The following is a 23937-nucleotide window of genomic DNA, read 5'->3' on the forward strand; positions in this document are numbered from 1 at the left end:
GAGGGGGGGGGTGCGGGGGAGGAGAGGGCAGATGGACCGCCCCCTCTCCTCCCGTCACCTCTCTCCGTGCAGCGCGAGGGGAGAACACGTCCGACGCGCGCACCTGGCGCCCGAGCTCATTCAGTCACGTGCAGCCGCTTCCAGCGCGCGCGGGCGGCAGCGAGGAAGAGGAGACGTTTTCCCGGCCGCAAGGCGCGTGTTTTCCCGTCCGTCCCGATGGAAGCCCGTGAGGTCGGGGCAAGAGGAGGAGGAGCAGGAGGAGGAGACGGCGGCATGCGGAGAAGTGGATGCTCGGTCTACCGTTAAGGTACCGGGGGGGGGGGGGGGGGGGGGTTCATCTGTAGATACCGGCGGGGGCTTTTCTCCCGCTTAGTGGAGTGTCTGTTGGGCGAGGACATGTCCTCGTCCTGTCCCCAACGCGAGCTGGTCAAAGATAGAATGGGACAGGAGAAGTTTACTGTAACTTCACTTATGTTTTGTAGAGCCAACTTTAGTTTGCTGCTCGGTGATATTAAGGTACATATGGGGACTTTGATGATCTTCAAGTCGTCCCTGCCAAACTATCTTTATTACAGTGCACAAACAATCCTGCGTCAGCCACACCGATGTGCAAAATCTGAGACAATTTATGGAAATCCCCCAGAAAAAGGGCATTCTAGTGAGGTCAGCACTAACTGTAAATCAGTGTTATTGATTAACAATCACAAATGAGTTGGAAAATAAATTGCCGACGGGGATATTACTGACATTGCAGCTTTACGTAACGTGCCCAGAGAGACCTACTTGGCAGTGTTGTGCGCTGACTTTTGCATCCTTCATTCAGACAGTGACAGCAGCTGTTTTACAGTAGCGGTCCCTTTGCTTTGAAAGGGTAATTGCAGTGTGAAGCCCAGTAGGTCCTAATGATCACAGACGGTCTTTACTTCTCTTTAAACAGCGCTTGATCACCTTCTGAATCAGGTTCTGAACATGCAAAAGGCCAGAGTGACTTAAAATATACCTTATTCTAAAATGTTTTGGTTGCAAGTGTTCTTCTAACTACAGGCACTTGGGAAACAAACAAACTCACAGTAGCATCTATTCCTCAGTGTAAAACATGACACTGTGCTGCATGCAGCTACGACTGCACAGGGCTGTGCACCGTTGTTATAATATCTTGTTTGTTATATAAAGTAGACGCACTTAACTTTCAGATTTGCTCTCCACTTACTGGTCTGCTCATTAACAAATTGCCAACAAATGGTGCTTGTTGAAATGGTTTGATCTGGAATTAGTTAAGAGTTGCCTCTTGGATATTCATCAGAGGGAATTTTTAGCATTTGAAATCCTTCTCAACTATTTTGACTCTGGAATCACCCGTGTAATCTCAATCGAATGTGCCTCAACATAATTAAAAGTGCCTCTGAAGGCTCTTCAAGAGAACATCATTACGCTTTGAGCACCGCAAGCTTGCTGGTTTCTTCTTCCTCATCTACATCCTCCGTGCTCTTGATGTGCATGAAAAACAGAGAAAGCGCCTTTGAGTTTGATTGTTTGAGGTTGTTTTTGCCCACTAGAAAGCTGGTTCAGATCAGAGGCAAATTCTGGCTTCAAGCGGAGGGAAATGCTGCATGAGCAGATCAATAGTCAGAGCGGCTCCTGGCAAAAACCAGCACCATCATCCTACGGAGCAGGATGCTGACTCCTCAGAAGTTCCCACAGTAGTCAAGCAGGCACAGTATCATTAATGCTAGCCGTGGGAGTGTGTGAGAATTGGCGGATTGATAGATTTAATAGCTATTCCAAGAGATGGGCCATCATGTGACTGTAGAGGCCCCCGTAACAAGGTGTTTTCTCTTTTTACCATTACCAGAAGTCAGGCAGATTCGTACCAAAGGAAGCAGGCGTCAGTCGCAGTGATCAAATCATATGACGACTGCTATTCCTATTTACTCTGAAATTATACTGGAATATGTGCTGCATGGAAACAAATGTGTCAGGAAGGACTGTGACTCCAGCCACACCAAATGCCAAGGGCAAGGCGGTGCAGCATGTTCTTGATGCTCTCGGTGAGCTAATGTGCTTCACACTTCACCCACATTGGACTGTGAATGTTCCGTCGAGGGCAAACAGCACAGGCGAAGAGTTTTGTTTTCAACACACGTCGAGGAACAAGCTTGCAAACTGTACGTGGAGACCAAACCCTCGTCTTCAGACGGAGACCATGAAAGCAGGCCGTTCGCTGACGGCAGGAAGAGTTTACTCGGCTGGGCTGTGCACTGCTACGCTGTAACGTTTGAATTATTTAAACGCTGCGTCGACCAAATGCGGTACGTGGCATCTCCACCTATCAAACACGCTATCTCTGATTCTGTCTTTTTATTCTTACATCCAGACACCTTGGGTGATGGAGGAACAAACACCTGGTGCACATTCATGTAGAGTTATATAAAGCCCCACCAGCAGAAACATTCTCAACAACTGGTAAGTGAATATGTTCAGGAATCAGGGCAATCAGGAAACATTTACTGCCATAATATGTCAGACATACAAGGAATTTGACTTGGCGGTTGGTGCGTAACAGCAGACAGTATGACAATGGACGACAGGACAAAATAGTGCACGAGTTCAAAAGTTCAAAAGTGAATGTGTTAAAGTGTATGTGTGTGTATGTTTGTAATCAGGGTTGCTTGCAGTATAATATGGTTGTGCCTAATGGAGGCGGCTGGCCTGTGGATATTGTAATTGAGTCAAGGCCATGCATTCATTCACATGATTACTGATTGTGAATGCTGGTATTATTCTCAGTGTATTTTTACACGTGGGAGTGTGCAATACTTTCACTTAGTAAATTGGGGTTGAATGCAGATTTATTGAAATTGAACGCAGAGATTATAGGCCGACTCAGTGGCCGGGGAAAAGCCCAGTAAACCCGAAGGATACGTCACCCTCCTTTAATCCTTACAGAAACGCGCAGTGCCACGTGGTTCTCATTGTGAATCTTTTCGCTAGATTTCAGGCGACAAAACGACTTTTTTAATGAATGATGTAACGCATTAAATGCAACGTAACGCGTCTAGCGTAACAAACGTCAAATTACAACCTGAAATAGACAAACGTAACCACCACAACGTAACAGTCACGTAACCTCGGCAGCAGCCATATCAACGAGAAACACCCTGAGGAGACTTCTATGCTCCCATGTAATGTCACGTAGCAATCGTGAACTGTAACATTCAGTTTTGGTTCCACACAGAACAGGAACAGCAAGCCAGTAGATAAAGTCCTCTGCTCACATGTGCGTACAGCGCATACGTTTCCCCTGTTGTTTCACTTTAAGGTCTGCATCCACATCTGAGCTTTATGTTGTTCACACTAGTGTTTTCTGTAGTTCTGTTGATGCAAAGACACTTAAGGTAATTACACACAAACCTATGTGAATATGACCACATTTACTTTAAATGCAGAGAGGAAAACATTCGGATGTCTCTTCAAGGCAAAAGGAGAGGTTGCTCCATTAACTGGGACAACTTGGACAGGATTGTCATTTCTCGCTTTGATTATGAGAAGAATTGGATTAAGCTAATTGCCTGCAGAATTATACACTTGTGCTCAGTAGCCGGGTATACAATGTGTTTTTTGATGGAACTGATTTTCCGTTGCCTGTAGCTGCTGATTTGAGTTACATTGTGAGAATCAAGCGATTCCAACATGGTCATATAGGTATTTTAGCATAATGATTAGTTTGATTATGTTAATATTTAGTCAATTGATATGGTGATAAGGCTTGTATTTTCACGAATGCCTCTGGGAAAACAAGCACATCATTATTTATCCCAGCACCGAATGCAGTATGCAAAATAGCATACAAACAAGTCTATTTACATGGGTAACTGCTTGATAAAATGATTTTCAAAGTACATGCACTAATTACATTATTGTGTGTTGTATAATATAATATGACGAAAATAATACCGGGTGCTTATGAACAGAAAGTTAGAAATAGGTGATATACAATCTGTTTGACACTTAAACACACTTAAATGAAATGATTCTCTGGTGCAGCAGCATTTAAGAGAATGTTACAATATGATTCTCACTGGAGAACACAACATCAGAAGTTGCAAAACAACCGAAAGAAGTAATATAACTCATATATATAAAATATATATATAAATATAACTAAAGGAGATTTTATATTTGTAAAATGGAGCTCCTCATTCATAAAGAGATTCGAGCCAGGTAATGAGCAACACTGTTTTTACTCCTCATCTACTCATTATAAATGTCAAGGAGCTGAATTTGATTTGGTCACGTGATTTTGCTGGCCGGCAAAACAGTCTTCTTAAAAGCGGCGTAAAGGTGTTGCACTGTCGCGTTCTTACCAACATCTTGCCATGATATCTGTGTCCTGGTCCAGGGTGTAATAGGCAAAACTGCCCCTTTTGTAGGGTCTTTCCTTTATTGATTAACATGCTTGCGAAGAAACAGACATTATTCCTCTTTTTTTAATACTCATTGCGCTTTTTGAAATCTTTTATGTTCTTTTTACTTAACTCATTTGTGTTGAATAGCAGACGGCGTATCTTTAAAATAACACTGGCCAAATAGTTCAAACACCAGTGATTAGGCCAGATTTCCATAGATGTCATCATTAGATTAGATATCATATCATTAGATGTCAGTCGTACCAAACCAAGCAAGGCGGTTGCAGCAGAACCCTCGAATTGATTGATTCTAGCAGTGGTGTGTTATTGCCCATGAAGGCGCATAACAGCAGCATTTTGATTGCCTCTCGACATGTCAATGCCAGAGTTAGGGCTCACAGCAGCGGTGTTAAAAGCAGCCACCCGTTTACAGTACAAACTACGTCAAAGGTGCCGACAGGCCTCAAAGGTTTTTTTCCGTGGCGTACGCTCCTGTCAGGACGCCATTATCAGCTGTAACCACCCTGTGAGAGCGCCGAGAGGCTCCGTGAGCTAACCACTCGGGCACGCTCACCCGCACGAACATGCACTGAAAGCATAATACAAGCAAATTAATTCCGAACACACAGACACGGTGAGTGACTTCAGGCAAACATTACTCCATATGTCTTTACATAAACACATTTTTATTGCTGCTGCATTGATGCTCTTCCGTTTTTTTATTGCAACAAGCTATGATCAGTTTTTTCACAACACAGTTCTTCTTTTTAAGAGTCGGCTAATACACTAAACAATTTACCCCCCTCAAGAAAATCTGAATTTGTTTTTTCCCCCCAAAAATATATATACACACACTACCGTTCAAACGTTTGGGTCACATAGAAATGTCCTTATTTTTCAAAGGAAAGCACTATTTTTCATGATTAAATTAATCACAAATACACTATACATTGTTAATGTGGTAAATGACGATTCTAAGTGGAAACATCTGGTTTTTAATGAAATATCTACAGGTGTATAGAGGCCCATTTCCAGCTACTATCACTCCAGTGTTCTGATGGTACATTGTGTTCGCTAATTGCCTTAGAAGACTAATGGATGATTAGAGAACCCTTGAAAACCCTTGTGCAATTATGTTAGCACAGCTAAAAACAGCTAGTTGAGTATCTGGAGCATCACATTTGTGGGTTCGATTATACTCTCAAAATGGCCAGAAAAAGAGAAATGAAACTTTCATGTGAAACTTGCCAGTCTGTTCTTGTTCTTAGAAATGAAGGCTATTCCAAGCGAGAAATTGCGAGAAAAACTGTGTACCACCAGAGAACAGGACAAACGGGCTCTAACCATAGTAGAAGGAGAAGTGGAAGCCCCGGTGCACAACTCAGCAAGAAGACAAGTAGTTATATTAGAGTTATAGACGCCTCACAGGTCCTCAACTGGCAGATTCTATAAATGGTGAGATGCAGAAGTGGTGAAAAGATGCTGGAAGAGTGCATGACGCCATCTGCCAAGCATGGTGGAGGTAATGTGATGGTGTGGGGCCTCTTTGTTGCTGGTAAAGTGGGAGATTTGTACAAGGTAAAAGGGATTTTAAGTAAGGAAGGCTATCACTCCATTTTGCAACGCCATGCCGTGCCCTGTGGACAGCGCTTGAGCTGGAGTTAATTTCCTCTTACAATAGGACAATGACCCAAATCACACCTCCAAATTATGCAAGAACAATTTAGGGTGAGAAGCAGACAGTTTGAAGAACAAAATTAATATTTAAAAAAATCATTATTTCTAAACCTGTCAATGTTTTCTATTCATTTTGCAACTCATTTGATAAATAAAAGTGTCAGTTTTAATGGAAAACACAAAATTGTCTGAGTGACCCCAAATTTTTTAACGGTAGTGTATATGTATATTTATTTTTATTTTTTTTATTCTACAATATGGCAGTTCCAACACGTGTGCGCGCACGGACAGAGAGCGTGCGTCCGCCTGCAACGACTACTAGCTGGATAATTGGAGATGTGAAAAACAATTCCAGACTTTCTTGGGGGGGGGCGGGCGGCACTTGGGGATTTGGGGCGCTCCCTTTGTTCAACGCTAGGGGAATCAATGAAGCCAACAAATATACAAAATGTTTCTAATAGCAAACTGTGCTGTGAGTGGGAAGATTTCCCATGTCTGGCCTGTCAAATGCATCGCTGGCCAAGTGCTATGCGGCACTCATTCGCAGTAGAAAGCTGTAATTTCTTGTGTATTGGGTGTGCTTAGTTGGACATTGGGGCAGTTATTGGGGTGTGGTTGCAAATTATGATTTTTTTTAGAAATGCAACAATCTAAGCTATTCAATGCACATCTGAGTTGTCTCCTTAATACCAGTCCAACCTCTAGAATAATTTTGAAGACAGGTTTCCAAAAAGCGTTGTAATCTGCAGGATGTGAGAAATGACACCAGCGCAGCTGTCGCAATGAAAGCCGATAATTATCACTTAGATTTTTCAAAGGACCCACCATACTGGAAATTACAGGCGGTATGTTTCAAGGTGTTTGCATCAGATACAGATCGACATTGACAGCTAAGCAGTTATTAAATGAGTTTGGATTTTAACGATTTGCATTTTAATAGCACACTGACACCTTTTTCCGTGTCATGTGACACCGTTGGAAGTGCACCAACATCTTAATAATTGCCCATCCGTCAAAAATACTGCATGTCATTCCTCTAAGCCTCAGCACATAAACACACTCAGACGGAATATTGATTTATAAAAGTACTTGAATAAGACAAGAGTACAAGGATTACCATCCGTGGATCATTTTGAGTTGAAACTTCTGGTTTATCTCACTCAAAATGTCCTCTAATCAAGCACACCCTTTTCTGTATTCTGTGGTATCAGTTCTATAGCAATGTGACAAAAGGTGTTGGGTTGCTGCTGGAAACAAAGACACCACTCAGGAAAGAAGGTTTAAGCTGAATGTAGTTATTCTATTACAGTGAATCTCGTGGAAGTATTACTCTAATAATAGCGGCGCTGATCACAATGCAGCTCATGCTCTTGGTCATGAAAGACCGCTTTTGAGCTTGCCGTCTTATTTGTCTCCCTGCTAACATATGCATTGATTAAACAGCATATTTCCAGAGGAAGACTGGGGCAATGAAATCACCCACAGAGGTGATCAGATGCATGCATATTCAAATGGCCAATTTTGTATGTAGAAAATATTGATGATGATTGATTCGAAAGGCATAATGATAACACAGCATAGTGCTTGTGCCCAACAGAACGGAATGGGGAAATTAAGGGTCACAATGGGACGGGGACGGATAACTAAACAGATGAGGCAGAAATTGAAGACTGAGGAGAGAATCCCGTCACGATCAAGCTTTCTCTGCTTTGTTTCCATAGCGGGCCGGCCGGGCTTGTGCGTTTGGGAAAGGCCTACTGGCTTGCTAACACCGCCGCTGCGCTCATATAGCGGTTACAGCTGGTATGCCATCCTGATCGGCCGGGTTGTGGAAGCGTATATTCCCTCACACCCCCTCAGCCCAGGGCTGTTCGGCAGACGGTCTTCCAGCAGAGATCCGTGCGGACCTGCCTGCTCCGTTTTCTGGCGACGGTAGGCAGCGTTTCCTCGGCTGGATGGGACAATCCGTTACAGTAGTGTCCTCAAAGCGCAACTAAAATAATAAAGTCATTGCAGACTTCTAAAGCCTCACGCATTGACCGTGTAACACACACATTTCTACCAGCTCACACGCCACATGTCTGCTCTCATGTCTATTCAGTAAATCTTGAGCTATAATTACTGACATCCACTATTTCTGATTTGGAAATACTAGGCCGCTTTTATTTAAATAACAGTGTTGCCCCTCCCATTAAATTAGGGGGGCAGCCAACCTTACCCCACCCATTTCTCTGACTTGGTGATTTCAACCCAAGCTTAAAAGGTCATAGTCATCTAAACCACGGACTATGAGAAGCATTATTTACATATGTCAACGTATAACCATCCTCGTTAATTAGTCATATGAGCTGTTTTTACAAAGCTGCCTGGTCTCCATCAGTTATTTAGATTGGATCCTATTTTTCTTACCTTTTTCTCACCTTCTACTCCAAATTGAAAAATGTCAAGTCAATTCAGAATGCATTCTTTCGTATGCCCGTCAGGAAATGAAAACAAAATAAATAAAAAATACCTGTCTGTCTAGAGGACCATGTGACCAGCTGTTTTATGCCTCAATTTCTCCGATCCTGCTTCATCCCCAAGTAAGAATTTCATTTGTGCGGCTGTGACATTTTTCATGTGATTTATTCTATTGTCCCGAGTCCAGCGGCCATAGCGGCCCCTCCGCCCGGTCCCCTCGCCATCAGCACTGACAATCCCGGCCTTTGTTTTAGCAATGAGAAGCAGCATTCTTCCAGAGGGATGACCTCCTTTGTCTCTACAGGGGCTGGCACTAAGGACGCGACCCTACCAGCCGATTGGATAGCACCCCAACGGATGCTGCCAACCAAAGCCGAGAGGTGTCACGCACTCTGGTGCTCATATGTGCACCAAACACGCTCTCCGTCCCCTTCAAGACAACTTGATGGATCCCTCCTCTCACTACAGCTGACACATCATGGCCAGGCCCAATTATCATCAGCGTAAAGCATTAGCACAGAACAACAGGATTAGACTCTGTGACTGAAAGTGGATCATCAGCCATTTCTGTGAGTAAACATCTCTTGCACTTTTTTAAGGATTGATTTTATTTTCTATTTGAGTTGATTCAACCAGTCATCAGTTATATTGTTACTGTTAAACAGCGGTGAAATTAAACATTTTTTTCATTTGGCCACAAAATCAAAATACGTTAAGCAGCACCATGAGGAGAGAAGCTGAGATGAAAGATACCGAAGTGAAAAACTATTTCAGAGAGACACATCACTAAAATCCCACAGCACCTGAACATTAGAATTCCAAACCAGCCGCACAGTGAGACACCAGGCTTAACATTACACATTTCCAACAGTTGAAAGGGATAGCGCAAGTATCAGGACATCAAACACCAGGTCCAGGATTACATCAGATTACCTGCAGCTGTCTATGCAGACTCATGCATCTGCCACTATTAGGATTTAAGCGAATAATAACAGTTGGCTGCATTCAGAAGGACAGCAATTAGGACAACATTAAATAAAATTCCATTTCCATTAAAATAGGAATTCATTTTTTAAAATTGTTTATGACTGTTTCTTTATACTGTGTTGAGTAAATCTAGTACCTGTTGTCCAGATACTTGTTAATGAATTACGGTTGTGTGGATAGAAACCCTCAAAAGTTTGTATGTTGTGTGGCGATTGCGACTTTACGTAAAGACTAAGGTGAATTGAATGTTTGACAAAGGAAAGAATTGTCCTCATACTGGTATCTACAACTCTTATACAGATCAAGTGATAACTTTTTCTCACTCAAGCTGAATGAAGTTTTGTCATTGTGACAGCGAGGATGGAGACGACTGCTGCTGGCTCTTGTTTCTAATTGTTCAGTTGTATAATCATGTATTAACTTAGTGGAGGAGGCAACACGTACAAAAGTACATTGTGCTCATTATTGAACAAAATACTCATTGGAATGGTGAACAATGAAGGATATTGCTAATTCGAACATATTGTTCTTAAAGTAACGTGCTTTGGAGTTCATGGATCTGGTAGGATTTAAGACTTATCTACAAAGATACAATTCATTTACTCCCTGACAACAACAACAACAACAAGTAACTTGTACTTGTAGATTGTGTGTATTTTGCTGAAATTCCGGAATGGCTCAGATGAAGAAAAATTTAAAAAGTACAAATTTGTGTTAAAAAAAAAGGTATGAAGAAGAGGCCTCGTCCCTCCAGGACGGCAACACTCCTGGTTGTTGTTTGCCTGGTTGTTTTCATATTAAAAGGAATGTATTGGATAAACAGTACATTATTTAGGGGGCAGGACTTTATAGGTGTTTACTTCATTTTACTCATTTTCTAAGCTTCATGCTTTCTATGTTTCAATCAGGACAGACTCAGACCGAATTGACAAACATTACACATGTATAATATTGAAATAGTGCAGAATCTTTGGCGATTGGACTCCATCCTAAACCGGGATAATCAAGGGGCCGTGATGTCGAGTTCTGCTTGGCAGAATCCTCCCAAAAGATGAATTTTATATGAATAAAATGAACAGTGTCTTACCTACCGCAGCGTCCGAAGCAAAAGAGAACATTAGTCACGCGAGAAATGGTTTACGTCATCATTTTAGGTGAGCTAGCCGGAGTAGACCCAGCGACTAGTACAGCGAAAGACTCTTTTAGCACTAGTGTGCTAAGATCCGACTGGTCACGTTAGACCCGGAGGCTGCAGCCGTCACGGTCGAGGGCACCACCACCAGTGATACGCATGACTTATCGGGTAGTTGGTTTCCAGGGTCTTCTGGCCTCACATAAGCCCCCCAAAAACTCGCAGATGCCTTGCATCGGTCTCCACGTCCTGACTCAGACCGCCCTGCTGTTGTAGAGGGGTTACACGACCCCACAGAATATCCAGACCTGATGCTCGGTCCGTACGGCACCTTTTTGTCCGGGTAAGCAGTGCCTACTTTACCTCCCCCGACTGCGCGTCACTGCCTGCTACTATAAACACAGCGGAGCGTTACGTCCCGACGCGAACTAGCAACACACCCCCTCAAACACAATACCCCACTAAAGCAGCACCATTGCGCTGCATCTCAGACAAAATTAAATCTGCACAACGCGCAGCCCTCCTCAGTTGCTTAACACGTGGAATACGTTGCACATTTGCTCACTTGCACAGTTGCGCATGGACGCGCAGCTGAGGGCGAATTGTTTCTCCCACCAGAAACATCCGATATCTGAATCGGCCCTCGTCTCGGTTACCGCGAATGCCCTGCCGTCAGCGCCAACGTATCGCATCCCGTTTCGCACTGAAATGACACCTGACAGCAACACAGAGAGAAGCCCTTAAAAATGTTTGACAGCAACTATAGGATTGGTTCAGCCACAGCACAAGTTTTGAAAGTCTGAACATGAACATAAATTGATAGAATAACTGTAAAGAAAAAGCCTCTAAAGCGAGAGTTCTTTGGTCTCTGTTGGTCGTATACACCTGGGCGCAGCCAATCTCCGCTGATTGGATAATTCTGGGATAAGTTACTTGTGGCATAAAGGGAGTCTTCCTTCTAGAACTACCGCTTAAGCTCCATTTTCATGCGTATAGCATTTCAACATTCAAACATTTTTTGACACATTTTTAGGTTGTTGTTTTACCAGAATCTGCGTATCGTGTAGATGAGAGCACATCATTCCAAACTGTTGTTTCTCTCAGCCGTGACAAAATGAACCTTAAAATGGCAGCGCAAAGTGATGAGGAGGTGGAGAGCTTGTAGATAATTAGCTTGTCTAAAGCAATGACACGCTATTCATGCATGGCCCTATGAAACCTATCCCAATGTGTTAATTAGCTAGCACGACCTTTGATCTCAGACCAGGGTTGATTTTGATCAAGGATTAGTAACATCTAAAGTGTCATGAACCGCGGAGGATCAGTCCCACGAAGAGAAGGGAAAGAAAAGCCCACAGAGTGACTGGAGGGGGGATGCCTTATTGCGTTGCTTTTCTCAATGTAAATGGCCAATGAGATTCTAATTCTTTGTGTGTTGATTCGTCAGCTGAGTTGGACCAGCGGGACACACGCCAACCACATCTCCAGCCCTCTTCATACAGACCTTCCAACTGACCATGTGAGTTGGCTATAAGCAAAGGTATGGTAACACGGATTGCATTTACGTTACGCTTTTATATCCATAGTGAGCTCCCGTAGCAACATGGAGAACGGGAAATTTAAAATAAAGGTATGACTATAATATAAGCTCAGATAAAAGGCGTTGCTATCTATTTATATTTGTATTATGTTGTATTACATTACATTACTATAAATAACATATTGACCTTAATTAGTTAATTCACGCTACAACACGCACCGAAGCCATCTTCAAATCACAACCTCAAACACTCGCTAGTATGCTTCTATGACAAAAGAAAAAGAAAACTCGAGCGTTTTCTGACCTATTTTCTGCCATGTGGCAGCTCCAGCAGGCTGAGACTGCTTTCCAACACCATGCCTCCTTCCTTGTAGTTTGTGCCCTGCAGCCGCAGTGTGTTGACGCTCAATACACGACCACCATATATGGACAAAATGCAATCCAGATATAGCGATGAGCCATTAGATTTGGAAAGTCAGTCAACCAGCTCATCCCTCATTCAAAAAGCTAAAGACATCATGCTAAATATAACTCTAAAAGCTTTGAATGAGGCCTTAAAAAAAGGAATGACTGAATGGATTCTGGAAAAAGACTTCATATTATCTCGCCAAAAATGTACGTCTGTCAGCATGAACAAAAATGATTTAAACCATGTTATATATTAAAACTACCAGTACACAGCAAAATAAGACATTATATATGTTCCCTTATACATAGACAAAAAACACATTCAAATGTTATTAACTGAATTAAAGAAATTCCCCAAATAGAAGTAAATGAATAACATATTGAACAATAATTTGGTATGATACACGAGATTAGGCCTGCAACTAACAATTATTTCGATAGTCGATCAATTATTTCTTCGATTAATTGATGAATCAGGTAAAAAAACTTTCAATTTTGAATCCTTTTATTCTAAAACAGAACTGCAAAAAATAAAGAAAAATACAAATCAGGGTTCAAAACCCCCATGAAAAAACGGAAGAGGGAAGGAGTTACCCGGCCCGGAGGAAGCCCGGGGCCCCCATTTGGAGCCAGGCCCAGATGGAGGGCCCGACAGCGAGCGTCTGGTGGCCGGGTTTACCGCGGAGCCCGGCCGGGCACAGCCCGAAGGAGTGACGCGGCAGCCCAACACTCTACTCCCCATGGGCTCACCACCTGTGGAGGAAACCGATGGGGTCGGGTGCGCTGCTACAAGGGTGGCAGTGACAGTGGGGGGTCTAGACGGAACAGACCTGGGCGGCAGATGCTGGCTCTGGGGACGTGGAACGTAACCTCTCTGGGGGGGAAGGAGCCGGAGCTTGTGCGGGAGGTGGAGCGTTATCAGTTGGATCTGGTGGGGCTTACCTCTACGCACAGCCTCGGCTCTGGAACCAAACTCCTGGATAGGGGGTGGACTCTATTCTACTCCGGAGTGGCCCATGGTGTGAGGCGCCAGGCGGGTGTGGGGATACTCATAAGTCCCCGGCTGAGTGCTGCTACATTGGAGTTTACCCCAGTGGACAAAAGGGTCGCCTCCCTACGCCTTCGGGTGGTGGGGGGGAAAACTCTGACTGTTGTCTGTGCATATGCACCAAACAGCAGCTCAGAGTATTCGGCCTTTTTGGAGACCCTGAATGGAGTCCTGCATGGGGCTCCTGTAGGGGACTCCATAGTCCTACTGGGAGACTTCAATGCGCACGTGGGCGACGATGGAGATAACTGGAGAGGCGTGATTGGGAGGAATGGCCTCCCTGATCTGAACCCGAGCGGGTGTTTGTTACTGGACTTCTGTGCTAGTCACGGATTGTCCATAACAAACACCATGTTCGAACATAAGGATGTTCATAAGTGTACGTGGTACCAGAGCACCCTAGGCCAAAGATCAATGATCGATTTTGTAATCGTATCGTCTGATCTGAGGCCGCATGTTCTGGACACTCGGGTAAAGAGAGGGGCAGAGCTGTCAACTGATCACCATCTGGTTGTGAGCTGGGTCAGAGGATGGGGGAAGACTCGGGACAGACCCGGTAAACCCAAGCGTGTAGTGAGGGTGAACTGGGAACGTCTGGAGGAGGCCCCGGTCCAAAAGATTTTCAACTCACACCTCCGGCGGAGCTTCTCTCACATTCCTGTGGAGGTAGGGGACATTGAACCAGAGTGGTCTATGTTCAAAACCTCCATTGCTGAAGCCGCGGCGGTGAGTTGTGGCCTCAAGGTCTTAGGTGCATCAAGGGGCGGTAACCCTCGAACTCCGTGGTGGACACCGGTGGTCAGGGAAGCCGTCCGACTGAAGAAGGAGGCCTTCCGGGTTATGATATCCGGTGGGACTCCAGAGGCAGTTGCAGTGTACCGACAGGCTCGAAGGGCAGCAGCCTCTGCCGTGATGGAGGCAAAGCAGCGAGTATGGGAGGAGTTCGGGGTAACTATGGAGAAGGACTTTCGGTCGGCACCAAAGTGTTTTTGGAAGACCATCCGGCACCTCAGGAGGGGGAAACGGGGAACCATCCAAGCTGTGTACAGTAAGGATGGGACCCTGTTGACCGCGACTGAGGAGGTTATCGGGCGGTGGAAGGAACACTTTGAGGAACTCCTGAATCCAACTACTACGCCCTCTTTGGTGGAGGCGGAGCTGGAGGCGGAGGAGGGATCATCGCCAATTAGCCTGGTGGAAGTCACTGAGGTAGTCAAACAACTCCACAGTGGCAAAGCCCCGGGGATTGATGAGATCCGTCCAGAGATGCTAAAAGCAATGGGTGTTGGGGGGTTGTCTTGGATGACACGCCTCTTCAACATTGCGTGGAAGTCTGGGACAGTGCCAAAAGAGTGGCAGATCGGGGTGGTGGTACCCCTCTTTAAAAAGGGGGACCAGAGAGTGTGTGCCAATTACAGGGGTATCACACTACTCAGCCTCCCGGGTAAAGTCTACTCTAAGGTGCTGGAAAGGAGGGTTCGGCCGATAGTCGAACCAAGGATTGAAGAGGAACAATGCGGTTTTCGTCCTGGTCGTGGAACAACGGACCAGCTCTTCACTCTTTCCAGGATCATAGAGGGGGCTTGGGAGTATGCTCAACCAGTCTACATGTGTTTTGTGGACTTGGAGAAGGCGTATGACCGGGTCCCCCGAGAGATACTGTGGGAGGTGCTGCGGGAGTACGGGGTGAGGGGGTCCTTGCTTGGGGCCATCCAATCCTTGTACGCCCAAAGCGAGAGCTGTGTTCGGGTGCTCGGCAGTAAGTCGAAGGCGTTTCCGGTGGGGGTTGGCCTTCGCCAGGGCTGCGCCTTGTCACCAATCTTGTTTGTGGTCTTCATGGACAGGATATCGAGGCGTAGTCGGGGGGAGGAGGGTCTACAGTTCGGGGGGCTGCGGATCTCATCGCTGCTTTTTGCAGATGATGTGGTCCTGATGGCATCTTCCGTCTGTGACCTCCAACTCTCACTGGAGCGTTTCGCAGTCGAGTGTGAAGCGGTCGGGATGAGGATTAGCACCTCTAAATCTGAGGCCATGGTTCTCAGCAGGAAACCGATGGATTGCCTACTCCAGGTAGGGAATGTGTCCTTACCCCAAGTGAAGGAGTTCAAGTACCTCGGGGTCTTGTTCACGAGTGAGGGGAAGATGGAGTGTGAGTTTGGCCGGAGAATCGGAGCAGCGGGGGCGGTATTGCACTCGCTTTACCGCACCGTTGTGACGAAAAGAGAGCTGAGCCGGAAGGCAAAGCTCTCGATCTACCGGTCAATCTTCGTTCCTACCCTCACCTATGGTCATGAAGGATGGGTCATGACCGAAAGAACTAGGTCACGGGTACAAGCGGCCGAAATGGGTTTCCTCAGGAGAGTGGCTGGCGTCTCCCTTAGGGATAGGGTGAGAAGCTCAGCCATTCGCGAGGAGCTCGGAGTAGAGCCGCTGCTCCTTTGCGTCGAAAGGAGCCAGTTGAGGTGGTTTGGGCATCTGGTGAGGATGCCCCCTGGGCGCCTCCCTAGGGAGGTGTTTCAGGCACGGCCAGCTGGGAAGAGGCCCCGGGGAAGACCCAGGACTAGGTGGAGAGATTATATCTCTGCACTGGCCTGGGAACGCCTTGGGATCCCCCAGTCAGAGCTGGTAGATGTGGCCCGGGAAAGGGAAGTTTGGGGTCCCCTGCTGGAGCTGTTGCCCCCGCGACCCGACCCCGGATAAGCGGTTGAAGATGGATGGATGGATGGACAAATCAGAAAATTAAATTTTAACAGGATTTGTTTTGACGTCAGAACTTGTTCTCTATACTACACACACACAAACACTTTACATTACATTATTACCATCATTGTAGTGAAAGTTAAGTAAATGTATACAGCTAAAAAACAACCAAGTGCTATGAGATGAATTTAAAATGGCATTTGTAAATAAATGCATTAGAGGCTTAGTTAGCCGCGCTGGTTTAATGGATCACAGTGTCTCCATTTACAGGGAATAACATAACTACCGTATAACCCAGAGCATATAAGCAAGCGCACTAGACTACCGTATATGACAGCATCAAAACGTACAACACACAAATAATTTGTCAACAATAACCAATGTGGGACAAAGCACGAAATATATACAAGACAACGGATTGAAAAATGAATGGTCCACAAGAGGCGAGTAAATAAAAGCGTGTCTTAGTCTTGCTAACTGCTTTACTGTTGTTATTAGCGATCAGCTGGAGGCTCCTCACGTTCCTTACTTCAAAACGGGACACCGTGGTGCTCCCGTGCCAGGTTACGTCGACTTTGCATATTTTGCCATTGACACACTTTCAGGACTCTCACGTGTCACGCAAGGAGCGTGACAGTCACTAATTTCGGTCTTTAATAACGCACTCCCGCCACACATCTAACTTCTCACGCTAAAAAAATCGGACTTAGTTTCCTCTTCAACCTCCCCGTCGGCCGTAGCCTCCACATTCCCCCATTGCTCGCACACCTTGGACGACTAGTCGAACAGACGTCTCAGCCTGCGTGATGTGACTCACAGCAACTTCCGGCGCTGCTGGCTGCTCTTTCCTCTACGTCGGCTCGGCGCCTTTATTTTTATTTTTGCTCCGCGCGCATCTCCGCAACTCGCTGAGTGACGCAATAATCGCGCAACACAACGACTCGATAATGGAATTCCCCGTTACCAACGCTTTTAATAATCGAATTTTATCGATTTCATCGATTCGCTGTTGCAGACCCACAAGAGATGTAACAAGACATGTAACATTCAAAACATTTCCAAACAACACTTTTTGTCGTCTTGTAAGTGTGTTGGTCACTTTGTGGCTCTCTGGTTCGTATCATTGTTCATCACAGCATGTGTCGTGTGCTCTGCAGGTAGAGGCATGAGTCAAGTCTGACACTGGAGATGCCGAAGAGACGAGACATCGTCGCCATTATTTTGATTGTGTTGCCTTGGACACTGCTCATTACTGTTTGGCACCAGAGTGCCATCACTCCTCTACTCTCCACAAGAAAGGGTAAGAGTAAAAACATCCATTAGTTGTATTAGGATGAAACAAACAATTATCAAGTGCTACATTTTCATTAGTTGCAACGGTGTGTGTTTTACTCCCCAACTGGGGACCCCCCCCCCCACACACACACTTGTTGTAAATCGGATTAGCGCTGACCCTGAAAAACATTAAAGCATATCTATGCAAGCTGTGGTGCAGGTGGGCTCAGAGGGTCCACTGGCAACCTGATATAATCAGCGCTCGATGAAATGTTGGGATGTGTAATACACAGAGGATTACCTTTAGAACACTGTTTTGTGCAGTACATACATCTTAATGTACGATGGCTTCGTGCCTCCTCCTGGCTAGATGACAGACGGGATGGTCGCTCCAACTCCCAGAATGCTTTCGCCCTCAAGGACTCCTGCTCCCTTCAGAACAGGGACATCGTGGAGGTCGTGCGCACCGAGTATGTCTACAGCCGGCCCCCGCCGTGGTCCGACGTCCTGCCCAGCATCCACGTCATCACTCCCACTTACAGCCGGCCGGTGCAGAAAGCAGAGCTCACGCGTTTGGCCAACACCTTGCTGCACGTGCCCAACCTGCACTGGATCCTAGTGGAGGACTCCCAGAGGACGACCACTTCGGTCGTTCGTCTCCTCCAGGAGACGGGACTCAACTACACCCACCTGAACGTGGAGACGCCCAGGAACTATAAGGTACGAGGGGACACTCGGGACCCCCGAATACCTCGGGGTACCATACAGAGGAACCTGGCCCTGCGGTGGCTCAGAGAAACCTTCAGCATAAACAGCAGCCAGTCTGGGATTGTCTACTTTGCAGATGATGACAACACGTACAGTCTGGAGCTGTTTGACGAGGTAAGGATTTGTCTTACAAAGCAAAACATGATGCAGAGCGTCATTTCTCTCTTAAAATGCAATGTCTCGTGATGCATGGTATTCAAAACCACCTAAAATGAGGGAACCCTGTCTCTTTTTTTCAACTACCAGATGCGTTCCACCAAAAAGGTGTCTGTGTGGCCCGTGGCCTTTGTGGGTGGGCTACGGTACGAGTCACCAAAAGTAAACAAACTGGGCAAGGTTTATGGCTGGAAGACTGTGTTTGACCCACGCCGGCCCTTCGCCATCGACATGGCTGGGTTTGCTGTGAACCTGCGTCTCATTCTGTCCAAACCTCAGGCTTATTTCAAGCTGCGGGGAGTGAAAGGGGGTTATCAGGAGAGCAGTTTGTTGAAGGAGCTGGTCACTCTCAGCGATTTGGAGCCTAAAGCTGCTAACTGTACTAAGGTAGGAAAACAAGGCACTCTGCATGTTTTGCGACCCCCTGAGAGTCTCGAGATCTCCGGCTGTCATGACAACTTGTTCTTAAAGTCAATAAACTGTCGGCTTACAGCCAACTCGCTACGCTTTGAGCTCATTTAAAAGATTCTACGCTCTGCTTCTAGATATTGGGCCGCAAGTCTAATGTATTACAACTGCACAGCACTAGGAGCCATAATTTAAGTTTTAGTGTTTCATCACACTGGCTGTACTTCTGCTTGTCTCCCTCCGCTACTTCTTTACCCGCAGGTATTAGTATGGCACACGCGGACAGAGAAGCCTGTGCTCGTAAATGAGGGCAAGAAGGGATTTACAGACTCTAATGTGGAGATATGACATACTTCATCTGACACAGGTAATGGTGGAGATTTAGAAATGCAAATTGCTGCATTTCCACACTGATTAATCGGGGGGGGTGAGCCAAAGCTGAGCATCTCCACTGATATGTGCGCTGTGAGATATGGAGCTTAACTTCAAATAAATGTTTGACCTTTACTCAACATTTTTGATAGGGTTGTCTGCTGTAAATCGAGCTATGATTGTTTATCACAAGTATTTTTAGACACACTAGCGGCGTGTTTCTAATGGTAACAATGTTGTATCCACCTTTTCCCAAACTAATATTGGATGGATTCCTGTGAATCCTTGTACAGACGTTCACTGTCCCCAGAGGATACATTTTTAGTGACACCCCTGCCCTTCATACAGTGCTACCTTGAGGTTGTGGTTTTTGTCAGCTGGACAGATTAGATTTTTTTCTACAAGCGTTCATGTCACCCAGTGAATTAATCCTAATGACTCGGGTGACTTTTCTTTAGTAACATGGTGTATGGTCAAAATTAGAATTTGTCTAATACTTTGGTTTATAACTAATTACCTGCAAAACTAATGGTATTTCCATCAGCCCAAGCTTGACTTAAATGGATAGGTGCAAACGATGCATGTTACCAAGCAAATTACCAAGATGGTGAACATTATTACCGAACCAGCATGTTTGCCAAAGTGTGCCGGTTAGCGTGTTGTAGCTAGCAATAAGCTGACAGCGTGGCTATACGTGCTATCTCGTTCATAGGAAGTTCTAACGAGTGTCTCCTCTGCTTATCCGTTCTATTAAGGGAATTTCTCCGTTGGATTCATATTGGATTCAGAACAACCTCAAAGGTCCTTCCAGTAATATCGCGGGAGCTAAAATATCATCTCAGCGCAGTAAAGCCGCACTTCACCAATGGAGGCACACCTGTCCGCCCCAGAAGGCAGTCCACACTATGTGCTCGAACAGACCACAGAGTATCAAAGCACAGCTGCAGGAAAACGTTGCTGCTCACAGCACTGACTGATGCAAGACACCGGTAGGAGTTGTCAAAAGGAGCTTGCCCACTGAGGTCTCCTCGGAGAGCATAAACAAAGGATGTTACGTTATTTCAACTGCAGGAAGAGATGGCACGTCAAGCAATAAAGAGCCCTCTGAGCGCAGAACACACCAGCCAACCATCCAGTCAGCATGAAATAGGGCCCTTTTGTTATAAGGCGAGCTGGCCGTCGGGAAAAGGGCTGCATGGAGGAACAAAAGGGGCCCTTGTCTTAAGTCAGTCAGCACTGACTGACAGACTGACTCAGGGGATCTGAGCCTTCCCCCACACACACTTGTACTGTACAACACTAAGCTATTTAGATAGCTTCCTGAACCCAGCACTAATTAGGAGTCCCTTTAGTCCACAGTCACATGCTCAGCTGTCACACTGCACAAAGGTGAGTACACAGAAACACATGCACTACACAGAGCATTGATTTATTACAGTATAACAGCATTGTTTACACCAAGCTCCTGTTTATTTCTGACACGCTGTAACACTACTGAGGTCTTCTCATACTTAAAAAGAGGATTCAGTATCCCTAGCGTCCTGTTCACCTTCAATCTTCTGTAAACTTATTCGGATTATGATTGTTACAGATGATTTCTCAGAATTTACCTGTTAGTTGTGAGTTATGCATGTGCAAGTCAATAAGATGCAAAGTCAAAAAATAGAATGCATTCTTTCGAATAGATATGTTACACAATCTAATTATTCCCACCATTAATGGCTGGCTTGCAAGTGATACCCCATTGACTTGCAGTGGCACTGCTTACAAATACTAATGTTCTCAGACTCTGGTGGTTGGTTGTAATGTCACAGGCATCAGAAACTTTCACTCAAAGGGTCAGATGATGATGCAATGCTGCTTTTGTTTCATTTGAAAGTTGACCAAATCACTCATGCCTCAGATTGTTCCATAAACCTTTTTTTTGGTTTCACAGAAGTTTTCGTTGACTGCGCTCTGCAGTATAACCACGCAAGAAAAACAAATCTAACATGAATATGTGTCACCCTTTAAGTGGAAATCCCCGGGACTGAACATGCTTGGTAATTGTATAAATGTAAAGAAGGTACTGTATGTATTTAGCCATAAAGTGTTCCCAAAACAACAAGCCTCTCTTTGTTTTCAAAATGTGCATGTGCCTATGTAGATGGTATGGTATAATATCAGACAAGAAGATAAATAATGATCGTCCTTTAGAGTTTGAATGTTCGACCTGAATTAACAAGCAATAACATGCACATAGAGGCCGGGATGACAGTTCATTGGATGTCTGCTGCCATGCCAAGATCAGGCGTATCCTCAAAGTGGACCTTGTAGTCACCCTCCTTCTCTTCAAACACAATGACCTAAAGAATTTCAACAGAGAACAATTGTGAGAAAAAGAGGGTCAGAGCTTTGAGACGTCACCCTTGCTGCGTTTTTTACTCATTGTAAGTTAGATGTCAAATTAATCCTTTAAGTCCATCACAATGCATGATGGAAGATCGATCCACTCTTGGCTAACAAAGGCGCTAAAGCCTGCAGCCAGTGAGGTTAGCTTAGCTTAGAAGAAAGACTAAGTATGGGAGGAAATAGCTAGCCAGCTTGTAACAGCATCAACACTTTGCTGTTTTCACACACTATTTCTGATGTTTAAACATCAATATTTTGGCAGATGCAGTGACTACAGATGAGATGAAAAGTCCTCATGCCTGTTTCACCTGGTTTTTATTTTTTTACCATGGCAATGTGTTAGGGTTGGTCTTGAAGCCTCGACCCCCTGTTTGGGAACCACTGTGTCAATTAATGACACACAGGGGCTGTTTTATTCCTTTTACAAATGCTGGTTTGTGCAGATTTGTACCTGGTTGATTCCACTGTTGAGAAAGGGACCAGGGAGGTAAAGCGCCTGCTGGGGCCCAATTGACCAGTAGCGGCCCAGATTTAGGCCATTGATGAACACAACACCTTTCTCCCAACCCTATGGACCCAAAGACAATTTCATGTTTTCACAATGTTTACATACAGTATTAGTAGTTTTCATAAAGCCCACAAAAAAAGTATACATTCACTTACGAGCAGCTTCACAAACGTGTCACTCGGATACCCGTAGGCAAACATTCTCCCCATGAAAAATCCAGGGAAGCTCGGAGTGGTAGGAAGAGATTTCCAAGGTGCCTGATAAAGACTGAAATAAGGCAGCTTCTTCAAACACACTATGGCATAATGAAAGTGATATGCAATGCCTTAGATTCAATAAAGTGTACAAACCTATCCATAAAGCTGGTTTTCATATCCAGGCTGTATATTGTAAAATCCCGCAAGGGGTCATTGTTTAATAAAATGTCTCCCACAAGGCCTGCAAGAACACAAATCAAAATTGCTAGTATGCTATCCAGTGCGTGAGCGATTTAACAAGAGGCATAGCCATTAACTTCATATTCTCTGTTGATCACCTTTATGTTGTTTGTCGAGGTCCCTTCCTTGGTGAACTCTTCCACAGTTTTCCACCAATAAACTCAATGTACGTTGTCCCTGTAGGGATTGATTGCTTTTATGTCTTTTTCAAGTTTTAACAGCCAACACTTAGGCACCCGTCACGTCTGATAACTGAATGAAGTTTATTTGACATTGGTCCAACTTGATGCCATACCTTACCATCAGGAACCGCCAGCTCCAAGCTCTGGCGCTTGAAAAGGCCAATGTAGCTTCTGTCTATAAAGACCTAGGAGGACAAATGTTGCTGTGAAATAGGTAATATTATAGTACACATAGACTGCTTCACTTGACTGAAATATCTCAAAGGTGTTTTTAGGTTTGCCACCACAGCTGTCACCCTATCACAACATGCAGGTTTTGTATACCTTGAAATGTCTACAGTGGACCAACAACCTTCAGGCCCTCATGTACTTACATTTGCAAACGTATCAGCGCCATGGCGAACCAGCAGAAAGCGCACACTGGGGCTTCAGTTTACGTTGTATTTACAAAACCTGCTGTTCTTCAGGTTATCCGCGCCTTTCTCCGCTGACTATAGCGCACATTGCAAGCATTTAAACGAGCAAGTGAATTCACCTCCTTCTCTCTCTCTTGTCATGGATCAGCCAGAGTCAAAGCAGTGAACAAAATCCTCTGTGACAACAAAGTTGATAAGACGTTTCAGCATTCGTGGTGGAGAAATGTGTTGACTAGTGCGCTGTGGTACGGCTGAGTGATATTCCCACTGCTTGTTTGTTTTGTTTGAAATGATCCATATGCAAATGATTGTAATGTAGCAAAGTGTTTAACAACTGCTGGAATGGAATGTGAATGCTGAGTCGTTGATTCAAAGTCATCTTTGATTTCTTCCAGTAACTGTAATACTGCATGGCCGCTTCAACTGTTACGTGTAATGATTTTGTGTTCACTCAACTGAACCACAGGTGGTTTCTGTACATACCGCGGAATACATAATAAGGCACATTTTATGCATCCCGTCATCTCTTTATGGGAATCTCCCACTTTCCCCTGGACCCTCCTGTGAATGCATATTGCAAGACACGGAAAAGCGCAATTTGCGATTTTCAGTTTACGCGACAGGCAGCTTGCGCTTTTACGCGCACGTTGCAAAACAAATAAGCTA

The 23937-nt window shown here is 45.0% G+C and overlaps 2 protein-coding genes across 13 annotated transcripts in view; one reads left to right on the forward strand and one right to left on the reverse strand.

Moving 5' to 3' along the window:
• On the forward strand, positions 1–21441 carry b3gat1b (beta-1,3-glucuronyltransferase 1 (glucuronosyltransferase P) b). 12 transcript variants are annotated; one of them, XM_040181634.2, is made up of 10 exons: positions 71–307; positions 2375–2463; positions 7805–8015; positions 8848–9112; positions 12110–12202; positions 17516–17658; positions 18004–18515; positions 18648–18944; positions 19227–19332; positions 20093–21441. In XM_040181634.2, the coding sequence occupies exons 6-9, from the start codon at positions 17547–17549 to the stop codon at positions 19311–19313; spliced, it is 1008 nt and encodes a 335-aa protein (XP_040037568.1). In that variant the 5' UTR covers positions 71–307; positions 2375–2463; positions 7805–8015; positions 8848–9112; positions 12110–12202; positions 17516–17546; the 3' UTR covers positions 19314–19332; positions 20093–21441. The 12 variants fall into 12 exon arrangements, 10 of the variants coding, with proteins under 10 accessions (XP_040037567.1, XP_040037569.1, XP_040037570.1 ...); XM_078106517.1 differs by having other exon boundaries at positions 113–307; positions 12110–12181; XM_040181635.2 differs by lacking the exon at positions 2375–2463 and having other exon boundaries at positions 13–307.
• LOC120822186 (beta-galactosidase-1-like protein 2) overlaps positions 20724–23937 on the reverse strand; it is a 16151-nt gene continuing 12937 nt past the window's right edge. Inside the window, exons 14-19 of the mRNA XM_040181632.2 lie at positions 22969–23040; positions 22772–22850; positions 22587–22674; positions 22392–22503; positions 22180–22296; positions 20724–21682 (exon numbers count right to left, since the gene is read on the reverse strand). Of these exons, the coding sequence (XP_040037566.2) occupies positions 21596–21682; positions 22180–22296; positions 22392–22503; positions 22587–22674; positions 22772–22850; positions 22969–23040 (555 nt within the window). The 3' untranslated portion in view covers positions 20724–21595. The remainder of the gene's footprint in view (positions 21683–22179; positions 22297–22391; positions 22504–22586; positions 22675–22771; positions 22851–22968; positions 23041–23937) is intronic.

Source organism: Gasterosteus aculeatus, chromosome 7 (assembly GCF_964276395.1).
Source record: "Gasterosteus aculeatus chromosome 7, fGasAcu3.hap1.1, whole genome shotgun sequence".
Classification (NCBI taxonomy): Eukaryota; Metazoa; Chordata; class Actinopteri; order Perciformes; family Gasterosteidae; genus Gasterosteus; species Gasterosteus aculeatus.